Below are 12037 nucleotides of genomic sequence, written 5' to 3' on the forward strand. Positions count from 1 at the left end.
CAGTGCTGTGACCTTTCAGGGCCACCGTAATTTTCCATTTGCTCAAACCTGTTCCTCCCTGCGGTGTATGCGTGCAGACAGAACATGTTTGTTTAACACAAGAGGAAATACAGGTTGCTTCAGACTGTGAAAAACAACCCATGGACTCTTTCTCTTTTGATTTCCTTTTAAAGGTTGTTGGTTAACTGTTTCTTAGCCTTGTCACCTTTATCTGGGCAGTGTTTTTCTCGTCCTCTGTAACACCTTTGGGGACCTGGTCTTGATCCTCCTTTTGCTTCTTTTCAGCAGTAACTGAGGGTGGGTCTGCTGACGGGGCCCCATCTGGATAACAATTAATGTTATATGACATATTAGTTAGATAACACAGTAAAGGTATCAGTCTTTTAAGGTAGCAGGACAATAAATGACACACTTCAGCTGTAAGGCAAAACAAGCTGGGCTTTCTGCTGACAGATAAATCATACTTATGCAGCACAACAATGTTTATGGCGATGGAAAACACAGTCTATCACAGAAGACTAGTAGGTGTAAAGTCCTTTTATTTCTCATTTTCATCTTGGTTAAAAGTCCACCTGCAGCACTGTTTTATGGTTGCATATGAGGAAGCTTTCTGTGACTCAATCAAGATTTTGAAAAGTGACATCAATCTAAAAAATGACATTGATAGCACATTCGTTGTACAATACATCAATAGATGGGTGTGTGGATGCCCACAAAAATTAAAAACAATCCTGCACTATCTATTTCAACTAACACTGACTGACATTAGAGGAAAAAAAAGTTTGCTGAGAAACTTACCTTGGCTCCAGTATTGAGTCAAGACAGGTAAGTTGAAGCCACATTGTGGACAGAAATTATATGACTGTTCCACCTGTTTTCCACACTTGGGGCAAAACATGATGAACCTGTTCAGACACATAACATAAAGAATGGAGGCAAAGATTTTGATGTAGTTGCTGACAAGGTCGTAGGTTTTATTTAAACACTGAGAGGGACACATATGAAACAGGCGGTGTGGTGGGCATATGGCAGAAAAAAACTGACTTTTTATGCACCAATGTCTGCAAGTTTTTGTGTTTATGTCTTTAATTTTTCCTTATATTACCATACAGTTATAGTAGTTATAGGCTACTATAACTGTGTGGTAATTCACCCCAGTATGAAACTAGTAAAGGATTTATGTCTTAGCCTTTTAACACGACTTGTTTTCTCACTTTCTTCTCCTCCACCTTTTATCATTTTAACTAGAACACAGCACAAGATGATCTGGGAAACCCTCTTAAAATTAGATAGCATAAAGTCAAGACAAACCCTTTGATGAATTAACAAATGATACTCACAGCAATGCAAAGAGAAGTAAAAAAAAAAGAAAAAAGCTGGTAATATGACTAACCTCAAATTTAATATTACAGACACACCACTTGAATTTTCTAGTCAACAAAATCTCTTAGATTACTCTCAAACTTGTCAGTAAAATGAACTGTTCAGATAACCTACCTTGTTTGCTCATCTTCCTTGCATGTTGGCACTAAATGTCTGAGCTGACAGCTTACGTTATATAGCCTACTGAGGTTCATGGATTTAGTTTTGCTTTCATTTACAATAAACGGGTGTGGCTACTTTGGCTTTTCCTGTCACGCTCATTAAACAATGACTTGCCACAATTTCTGCATATTGAAAGTGAAATTTTGAAACGGCTTGTTTTGTCAGGCTAAGAGAGATGTTTCATGTACTCTCATAGATGACAAAAAAACAGCAAATCTTTACATCTGAGAAACTGGAACAATGGATTAGGTCAAGGTCCTTATTCAAAACAGAATAATTCATTATCAGAATAATTGCTGATACATATTTTTTCAATCACCTACAAATGCCTCTGACACTTTAATATTATTTATGCAAATATCATTAACAGAGACCACTTTTACAAAGAAGACAAAGCATAAAGTGCAATCTAATATATGATGCATCAAGGTGTTTCCAAGGTGGGAATGATCTCATTGATACTAGTAACTTCTACTACAAATTAAATAGTTCTTATGTAACTCCATCTTTCAAATGAACACCAAACTGACAGATTAAATGACTTACTTTAAAAATGCAATCAATTAAATTCAAATTTTAAATTCTAAAAAGATGAAAGTAGCAAGTGAGAGGTTCACAAAAAATACAGGTGCAAGAGAGAGAGGTTTCTTGCCTGTGCTTTTATGTATGTGTTTATGCCCAATGAGCCTTAAAGCTGCCACGCCTGCTATTAAAACAGGAATGACTTCCTGTAGCCTCGGCCAAAGTACAACACCCTTATCTGTTAACTGGTTCTCACCAATGACTTGAGGCTGGTGGCCCACTATGGCTAATGTATGGCTAAATATAACTGAACCACAGATAAGATCTTACTGGGACACATGCATGATTTTGTTTGCTGATCCATACTCTCCCTCCTTACTCTCCCTTCAAGGGGCACTTCACCACAAAATCAAAAAATATATATTTTTCCTCATACCTGTATAACTGTTTAACAGTCTAGATTGTTTTGTTGTAAGTTGCCAGCTGTTGGAGTTATCGGCCATAGAGATGTCTGCCTTCTCTTGAATATGATGGAACTAGATGGCACTTGGCTTGTGGGGCTCAAAGTTCCCAAAAAACAACAACACACATTTAAAAAAAACCTCAACAGCAAGGTTTCTTTCCTGAAATCGTGACCTAGTTACACAAGACAATCCACAGACCTTGTTGTGAGCAGTTACATGTAAGAACTAAGCATGCAGCTACTTATGGACGAGAGGGAGAGCGTGAGATATAAACACCAATGGCATTCTCCTCAGCTGAGGTGTAACGTTGGCTAGCTCAGTGGTGCTAGGTGAACTAATAGATGCACGCTTCCTTCTGCAACATGATATGGTTGGCAGCTGTAGTTTGGTGCAAAGAAAATAGTTCCTCCATGAAACTGTTCACAACAAGGTCTGTTGATTATCTTGAGTAATTGGGTCATGATGTCTGGAAAGAGACATTGCTGTTGAGTTTTTAAAATGTATTTTTGGCACTTTGAGCACCACAAGCCGAGTGCCATATATTTTCATTGTATTCAAGAGAAGGCAGACATCTCCACGGCCGATATCTCCAACACTCGACAGCTCACACCAAAACAATGTAGACTGTTAAGTAACACTATAGGGAAGAGGAAAAATACGTTTCTGATTTTGAAGTGAACTGTTCCTTTAATCCTCTGCCTCCAGCTCCAGAGATTATTATTATGCAATTTCTATGTATTCACTCTGTGGTCTTTTCATACACTGCCATTCCCCAACTGTCCAGCAGCCGTCACTCAAGAGCTTTCCTGCCCCAGCTATCACCTAAAGCTGTTCCCTGTTCCCCCAGCACAGCCTAGTATTAGCACTCAGCCAGTACCTTCCCATTGCCAGCTTACTAGTTGTAGAGTGCCAACTATTACTCTATCTTGTCTGCCCTTCTCAGACCCACTGACCACCTGCCTGCCCTTAGCCTTCTTAGTACTCTGTTGTCTGCATTTAAGTTCCAACTCTGTGTACAGATTGTGATGCCACCTGTCCAGGTTAACCATTAAGTTTTGATGTAGGACAACCACCGCTCCACCTAGCTTAGCTTGGACTTTGAATGTTTCAGAGGAGTACTGTTGCCGAACAGAACCAGTTTAGGGCCCAGAAGACAAGGAGGAAGTGTCGACCAGAAGCGTTGTACCAACCTGAGTTGCCCATGCCGTTTCATTTATCATTTCCGTAAATACTGGATTGATGTTTAAACACCAGATTGCAGGATGACATTTTCACTGTATGACAAACAAGTTCACCCAATATGTAGCTGGAATGTGTTGAATTGTAGCTTTAACATTTTGGATACATACCGTAAATGTTGGAGAAAAAACAGATGTAACATTCATTGTTCTTTAAAATAAAACAGGAAGGGTTGTAAACACTGAGTGGGAGAGCTAGAAAATGGACAACTGGAAGAAAAACTGCAGTAAAGAAAAAGATCATGGGGCAGAACAACCTTTGAAATGTGATTAAATTCAGAACTAAGGCTTTGCCAAAGCAGCTGAATTGCCACAAGGTCTATTTTAATGGCGCTATAATGAAACTGCGGGATGTAATGAGTTCATGTGGGGGGAATGTGCAGAATATTTTCCTCCCAAAATGCATGCATGCATAATAGCCAAGATGGCATTTGTAAGGGGGAGGAAAATAGCACTATTTTGCACTGCCTCTGAAGTCAGTGCTCAAGGAGCGTGCTAAATCATATCATCTTATTGCCAGGCTGAATTGTTGACCGTGCTAACAGGCTTGGACTGTGTGTGTGTGTGTGTGTGTGTGTGTGTGAGTGTGTGTGTCTGCTGGGGGTGTGGGGGCTAATCTCAATGCTGGGCTATTGAGTCCTCCTCCTATTCTTTACCACCCACACATCTCTTCCACACACATTGCAGTCGCCAGCCAATCGCTACCTCTCTCCCTTTCTTTTCCTTTTACCTGCGTCACTCTGCATGTGTTGCCATGGCGATCACTGATGCTCCCCCCACACTTTGTCTCTCTGCCTCTTCCAGTATGAGGATGAAGCCGACTTGTGGCTGATGATGCAGGCAGGCTGCACACGTCATCACTTCCCTCGGGAAGAAGGCCTATTTTTACCACTGGGCACAAAGTATACCAAGCTGCCCAACATATTTATGGAACCGCATCTAATCCCAGCCTGCCTGGAAAACATCTCTCCCCACGCTCCACATCTCTCTCTCTCCCTCTCCATTCATCTCAAAGAAATGCCATTCCTTCAAAGGCATATTGTTATCCCTTTAATTGAGATGACAGCACTTGTGAAGGTTTTGATAAAATCTTGTTTTAGTATCTGCACTGTTTTATCTGTGGTACTGAGGGAAGATTCCACAAACATACTCACTCTCCACAGGGAAGTCAGAGGTCAGTGGTCACAGTCAGCCAAGAAGCACTGGCCCCACAGCTGGAAAAGATTCAGTGTTTTGCTTGAGGCTACTTCAGCTGCCTGTTGTATCAGGGACAGTGAAGGAAATCAGCATGACATTGCCCGCAGGTTTCTGACTGGTCATTTTGAAACCAGGAATTTGTGTTTTCTGTAGAGTTATGTTGTATTTTTGGAGGCAGAACATCCACGGCCGGGCACAGAAAAAAGAAAGCCAAGTGGACTAATAAGAACTTTATAAGGTTACTGCACACTACCACGAATCAAGAATGTGCTAGATGCAAAAAATATAATAAATGGAAAAAAGTTAAGATGTTCACTGGTTGTTTGCAATGGAGATAAGAGTGTGGATGTTTTGTCTTCTTTTCAAGGTAGACCAAAATTCACTGTGTTATCTAATGCAGACCTACTGTGGCAACTGAAGATGGTGCATACACTCCAGGCTTAAACTAGGACAGAGAAAGCTGGAGCTCAGCTCTGTCTCCTTCAATATCACATCCTATCACACTAGTCTTTTAGTAATTTAGTCTCTCCTTAACAATAACATTATTTTGTTATTATTTTTCTGCAAAGCCAATTTCTACAACCAAGCTGATGTTGACAGCTAGCGATTAATGTTATCAATTTTTGTTGCTTTGTTGTTTTGAATATGACAAAGGCAGGTGGGCAGGTATTTCTTGTTTTACAGATGGTAAAACAAAAAACAGAAACAACTGAAAAGCATCTATAAAGAAGCAGATAATAAAATATAAGCACACAATTTAAAAATACAATAACTTGCCAATTGCTTTAGGGTTCAGTTTAGTTCTGTCAGTCTTCAGGACAAGCTTATGTCATAAATAGATTGTTACACAATGATAAAGGCAAGCTGAAACCAGGAGACTTTCTGACTATGGAATGCATCAGGGTGTCTACAGATATAACCAAGTTCAAATTGAACAGTAAGGAAAAATGTCAACAATTGGGTAAGTTTAAGTTTAATGTTACTTACTTACTTATGCCTTACACCCCTTTTGGGGTACAGGCCGTTGACAAGGGACCTCCAGAGTACCCGATCACTGGCTTTCTTTTCTATCTGTGACCAGGTGTATCCCATCTTCTTGGTGTCTCCCTGCAGATCCCTTTGCCAGGTGTTTCTTGGCCGACCTCTCTTTCTCTTCCCCTGAGGATTCCACGTCAGAGCCTGTCTGGTGATGTTTGACATTAGTTTTCTTAGAGTGTGCCCTATCCATTTCCATCTTCTTCGTCCAATGTCATCTTTAGCTGGAATTTGCTGTGTCTTCGTCCAAAGATCTTCGTTGGTGATCTTGTCTGGCCAATGGATTTTCAAGATTCTTCTCAGGCACCTGTTTATGAAGCTTTGCACTTTGCTAGCTGTGTTATTTGTTTTTCTCCAGGTCTCGGCTCCATAGAACAGGACTGATTTTACGTTGGAGGTGAAGATTCTTATTTTTGTTTGTTGTTGTATCTCCTTTGAGCACCATATGTTCTTAAGTTGTAGGAAGGCTGCCCTTGTCTTACGTATTCTGGCTTTGACATCTGCATCAGTTCCTCCCTCTTTGTTGATGATGCTGCCCAAGTAGGTGAAGGACTCTACTTCTTCAAGTTGAGTATCTTCAAGTGATATTGGTCCCACAGTTTAAGGTTAGAAAGTTTAATGTATTTAATGTAAAAAGAAAAAAAATCTCATCGCTGTCATACATGCTTTTTATTATTGCAATTCTCTGGTCCGTTCAATAATTGTAAACAGTCATTGGGTCTGTCAGGCTAGAGAACTTTTTGCGGTAATGTGACCGAAAATATTTAAGGCCCATCAAATATGAATTTAAGACTTTTCAAGGCCTTATATTAAGAAAACTTAATATCAGACATTTTTAAGGACTTGTAGACACCCTGATACATGTTCAGAGGGGCAGTAAATACTGTCACTAACAACATTCAAATAAGGTGAATCTTGACCTGGATTATTTATGTAAACCCAGAGTCACAGAGGTCCTAGGATCGTTCCCTGGGGGACATCATTTAGGGAACTGGAAGTGATGCCTTCAGCTTGTATCAAATCATGTGACTTGCATGTCTTTGGACTTTGGTAGGAAATCTGGGCACCCAGGGAAAACCCGCACAGACATGGGGAAGTACAGGAAAACACAGAAAGCATCAGCACGGCTATTCAAACCCACTTTTCCTGCTGTGAGGTGGCAGTACCAACCACTGAGCCACTGTACTGCCCAGCAGCAGCAGCAGCAGCAGCAGCAGCAGCAGCAGAGTTTCTGTTCAGATGTGGCAGATCAACTGTTGTCGTCCTACATTCACTATAAGTCTTTGTGGCGACATTTAGCATAAGACCAAACAACCAACCTCAAGGGTGATATTGACATGGCATGAGACAGTCACAAAACCTTTCCACAAAATGTCATTTAGATTTTTCTGTTTCATAGTCTGTTTGGAAAATGGATGGAAACCTCCATTTGAGGTAAATGACGTACATTGTTTAACACTTCTGTTTCTACTATCACTTTCATTTTCTTTATCTTTGGTTCTGTGGGATTATTAGATTGTTGAGACAGCAAAATAATAAGAATAAATGCATACATATTAAAAAAATGATACTGCAAAACTTGCTTAAATTAAACTCAACAGGCCTATATCAGGGACAGGCACCTATATGGGACAGGCCTTTAATTCATTTTACACATAACTGTTGCTAAGCAAAGATGGGGAAAACAATCAAATTGTTGATTTAAACCAGTATTGCATAAAAAATTAGGCTACAAATAACAGCAATTATGTGTCAGGAGACTTTTTTCACAGCACTCGAGGATAACACCACTTTCTCCTGTTAAAACAGTGTTCATAACTTTTATTTTACTGACAAAAGTTTAAACATTTGTATGTGCAATCTAAACAGCTATCTAATGTTATCTCAGGTGGGTAGTCAATAATCTGGTTTTATACATCCAAAGAACTTCTATAAAAAATGTATGCTCGGCAACCAGACCAGGTGCCTAATTGACCTATGGCTAAGCCACGCCCCCCTCCATTCACTCAGACAAACTATCAACATTCATTGACTGGTCGTTATGGAAGGTGTCACAGTACACGGCATTTCGCAGGAGGCAATTGATGATTTTTGGGGACATAACGATCAGATGTCATTGAGAAGTAACCAAAAGGGCCTAAACTACGCATTGGAGGGATATAGTCATCATTTTATTGTTGAGAAAGTCGATGAAAAGCTTAAATTACAAGCCAAAATTTACAGGTCACAGTGTACAATTGTGAACTGCATCTTGTTGCCGTTACCATCAAAGACATCAAGTTTAAGTGCCACTGAAGTTAAGGTTATTGGCTCAGAATATGAGAAAAGGATAACGGCCTTTTTACCATCTTTACCAAGAGTGTCTTTTCATTAGTTTGGTGCTACAGTATTTACACTGAATCATTCAGCATAACGTTTTCCAACCTTTGTTATCTCTGCGATTACAGATAAGTTAATGAAGCTAAGCTCCAGAAGTTAACGTTAGCTTAACTAGAGCCCTTTGGACAACAGCTAACAATGATGTACAATCACCAAAGTACAAAACTAGAACAAAATAGGCTAATGAACTCCCAGCAAACAAGGTGACATGATGAACAACGCAGCTAGGAGCTAACGTTAGGCTAACTTTAGCTAACGTTGGCTAGAGATGTTAAAGATAACTTTATATTTCTTTCCAGCAAAGTGACAATATGTTGCCTCAAACACAATGTTGACTTACCTTAAAACAGATGTAGACATCATTGTTAATCTTATTCACGTTAAGTTGATGTTGTGGTCTAACGTTACCACAAAACTTTATCCAAAGGAGACACTTTTCTCGGTTGAGATGTGTTTAGGGAAGGGTAAAAAATACACCTCGTCGCCCAGCCTCTCAGGATACCTTGTGTCGGAGTTGCATGTACCCCATGCACACCGTTTGATCATTTTTAAACTTCAAATCTCCGAAAAAGCTCATAAAACCGAACAAAACTTACTTTCTGTAATGCATTTCAATGAACGTCCAGGCAGAGAATGTCCGAGTGTATGGGAATGGCTACACGCACTGTGATTGGCTCATCACGTTTGAGGGCGGGACTTAGCCATAGGTCAATTGAGACAGGCCTTTATTTGTCTGAAAGTGTAGCTTCGCCAGGCTAATAAAAGGGACTGGGTATTTAGTTGGGACGAGGCTTTTAACTGAAGTTTTATGGTAATCTTTCTAAATTGCTACAAAACTAATGAGGGGTGAGCAAGATAAGCAGTTTAGTATAGCATTGAGTACACTCTCAGTTTCAGTCTTTTTTCAATTTTAAATAAGCAAGAAAACAGGTAAAAAAATAAATAAAAATAAGGAGTAGTACCAAATGAGTTCAATACTGAAATTTCTTAGTGTGAAGACTAATGTGGGGTAACATTAGCGTGCAATGCTCCAATGTGTTACATGTGTAACATGTCATGGAAAAAAGTATTAATCAATTTTAAGATGCTTTTGTCTGTTTTTCTACAACAGCTTGTATTTAACTATGAAAAGGCGTAGGCCTGATAAGGTTTTGTGGTTTAGTGTGTGAAACTGACAGAGTGTGTGTGGGTACAGGTGTGTTTTGTTTGAACACACACACACTTTGTGCATGGGCTTCTCACGTCTTCCACGAGCGGAACTTCCCACACTTTGAAACTACGTCATCAGGTGCAGTGGAGCAGGTTAGTGGGACAAATACTCATGTGCCAATACTTGTGTTTTGTTTTTTTTTACCTTATTACTGAATGTACAGTGATGAAAACAAATCTTCATCTCAAAGTACCCGTCATAACTGAAAATTCAAAAGATGTTTCACCAAAATCCCATTCTTGTCCCTTTAAATAGATGAGGAGTGCAATGAGGACACAACACACTCCTCCCTTTATATATACACACTGAACCACAGAACCCTTTCACAATAAACATTTTAGGCATTGCATGATCTGATCTTTAATTAAATCAAAATGTTGCTATTCACCACAGCTGCAGCACCACATCTGCACATGGAGCAATATATATTCCTGTAAACCCAGTATGATGTGTGAATGATAAGTGCTGCAAAAGGAAATGAGATCTAAGATAAAGTTTTGTTTGAAAGGTTATTATTTTTGAGCACACATGCCCACACAATTCACATACCTGCACGTTATCATTGTTGGCCCTACATTTATCTAGCTCACTTCTTTGAGAGAATGCCTTGCAAGCTTATATACTTCCATGTTTGCTTGCCAACCAGTTGTCAGCAAAGCTTCCAAACTTCACAGAAATGAGGGTGAAATTAAGCTTTAAAGTTTTGCCACACACAAGAAGATGAATGCTGGTTTCTATTTATACCTCCAACCACATATTGCTCAATATAGTACAAAATGTTCCTGATCTCCTTTGCACTCTGGTACAGCGGAAGTTGAACTGCTCCAACCGATGCCAGGCATTCCTGACAGCTCATCACTCTGTGCCCCAACTTGCAGCAATACCCCACAGCCACCGATGACAAATTGTTGCTGGAGGTCTGAATTTACTCCTCAGCGCACGGTGACTGGCGTTTAAAGAATTTATAACATTTAACTGTCAGATGACACACCATTCTTCATGTCATCAGTTTAGGTACACTTTCATTGCTTTTTCTTGCCATCATACGCCCCTTTCCTCATCTTTTCTGAGAGGGAGCTGAAGCCATCTCAAAGCTACCAGACTCCACAAGACAGTAATTTTACCTTGTAGAACATGAGTTGCTGATCTACCGCTGCCTTGAACACCTAGTGCATAAGGTCAAGTGGTGAAAATATTCCAAATATAGAGCACACTTAAACTGATATTGGAGGTTTTAAAGAGGTTTTCCTGCATATCTTTGCAATTGCCAGTTTAATTTACAAATTAAATTTTCTAGTTGCCAATTGCCAGTTGTCCGCTTGGAAGTGATTGTAGTCGTTGGTGCACCATCACAGGAGTTCGATATTTTTCAACCTGAACCCTATTTTTTCCATGTTTTTGTGTCTAGTGACTAATTGAGACAACAATTCTTTGTGGTCCTGTGCTGAGAGAAAGAATGCTACGGGAAACTGTGCACCATCAATTTACATTCATAAAATGTGTATAGTTTTGCCACTGACAGGCTTAGATTGTTATTAGAAGTGTTTGACAACATTACAGACAGAACCCTACAAAGTCTGCACAGTAGTGATTTCCGCAGTGTCAAGGTCCCGCACAAACACCTGTATGACCAGTTGCAAGCAGTGCCATTGATTGTGAGAACACCGTTTGGCAAGCCTGGTCTCACTCCGAAGTCGTCGAAATCCGCCACTTATGCAGTGACTTGCGGCATTAGAAACCAACAGGAATGAAAGGCATACTTTAACGTGGGCATGATACACGGCCAGTTGCTGTTATAGTTTAATGACAGCCGGCGACGTCAGGGGGAAACGCGGCGGGACAAGGATGAAAGTTAAAAGCGCAGAAAGTCTGAGTGGGACAGGCGGGAGGGGTGGTAGATGGGTCTAACGCATCCCGTAAAATTCTAAAGCCAAACCCTGTTCTTTTTTCCGAAACCTATCCACGCGCTTTTGTTGCCTAAACCCAACCATGTGTGTTTGTTGTTGAAAGAGACTATATGTAAACTAGGGTTTGGAATCTCTCTGTGATAGACGATTCGATACGTATCTAGATACATGGGTTACGATACGATTCAAAAACGATATATTTTTAATACAGAATGATTCGATACGATTCGATACGATTCTATGGTTAACATTTGTTGATGTAGACATTAATCATACATTACAAAATAAAGAAGCCAATTCTATAAAAATGACATTTTACAGTAATTTGTAAAAGACCACATCCCCAAGCATTGTTGCTGTATGGCACTGGCAAAAATAAAATAAAAAGTCAAACAACAACAAAATCACATGTCAAATGTATTTATTTTTAGACATGGACCAAAAAAAGACTTGCTGAATGAACATCATTTTGTTGGATGGGATCAATATAAAAATGAGAAGAAGTTTTAAACTTTAAGTGAAGTGAACTTTAAGTAAAAT

At 39.7% G+C, this 12037-nt stretch overlaps 1 protein-coding gene across 1 annotated transcript in view; it reads right to left on the reverse strand.

Annotated features, from left to right (window-relative positions):
• Positions 1-1559, reverse strand: part of LOC126396554 (E3 ubiquitin-protein ligase rnf213-alpha-like) — a 59508-nt gene extending 57949 nt beyond the window's left edge. The window contains exons 1-3 of the mRNA XM_050054738.1: positions 1498-1559; positions 799-905; positions 206-321 (exon numbers count right to left, since the gene is read on the reverse strand). Of these exons, the coding sequence (XP_049910695.1) occupies positions 206-321; positions 799-898 (216 nt within the window). The 5' untranslated portion in view covers positions 899-905; positions 1498-1559. The remainder of the gene's footprint in view (positions 1-205; positions 322-798; positions 906-1497) is intronic.
• Between the last annotated feature and the right edge of the window lie 10478 nt (positions 1560-12037).

This window comes from Epinephelus moara, chromosome 10 (assembly GCF_006386435.1).
Source record: "Epinephelus moara isolate mb chromosome 10, YSFRI_EMoa_1.0, whole genome shotgun sequence".
Taxonomy (NCBI): Eukaryota; Metazoa; Chordata; class Actinopteri; order Perciformes; family Serranidae; genus Epinephelus; species Epinephelus moara.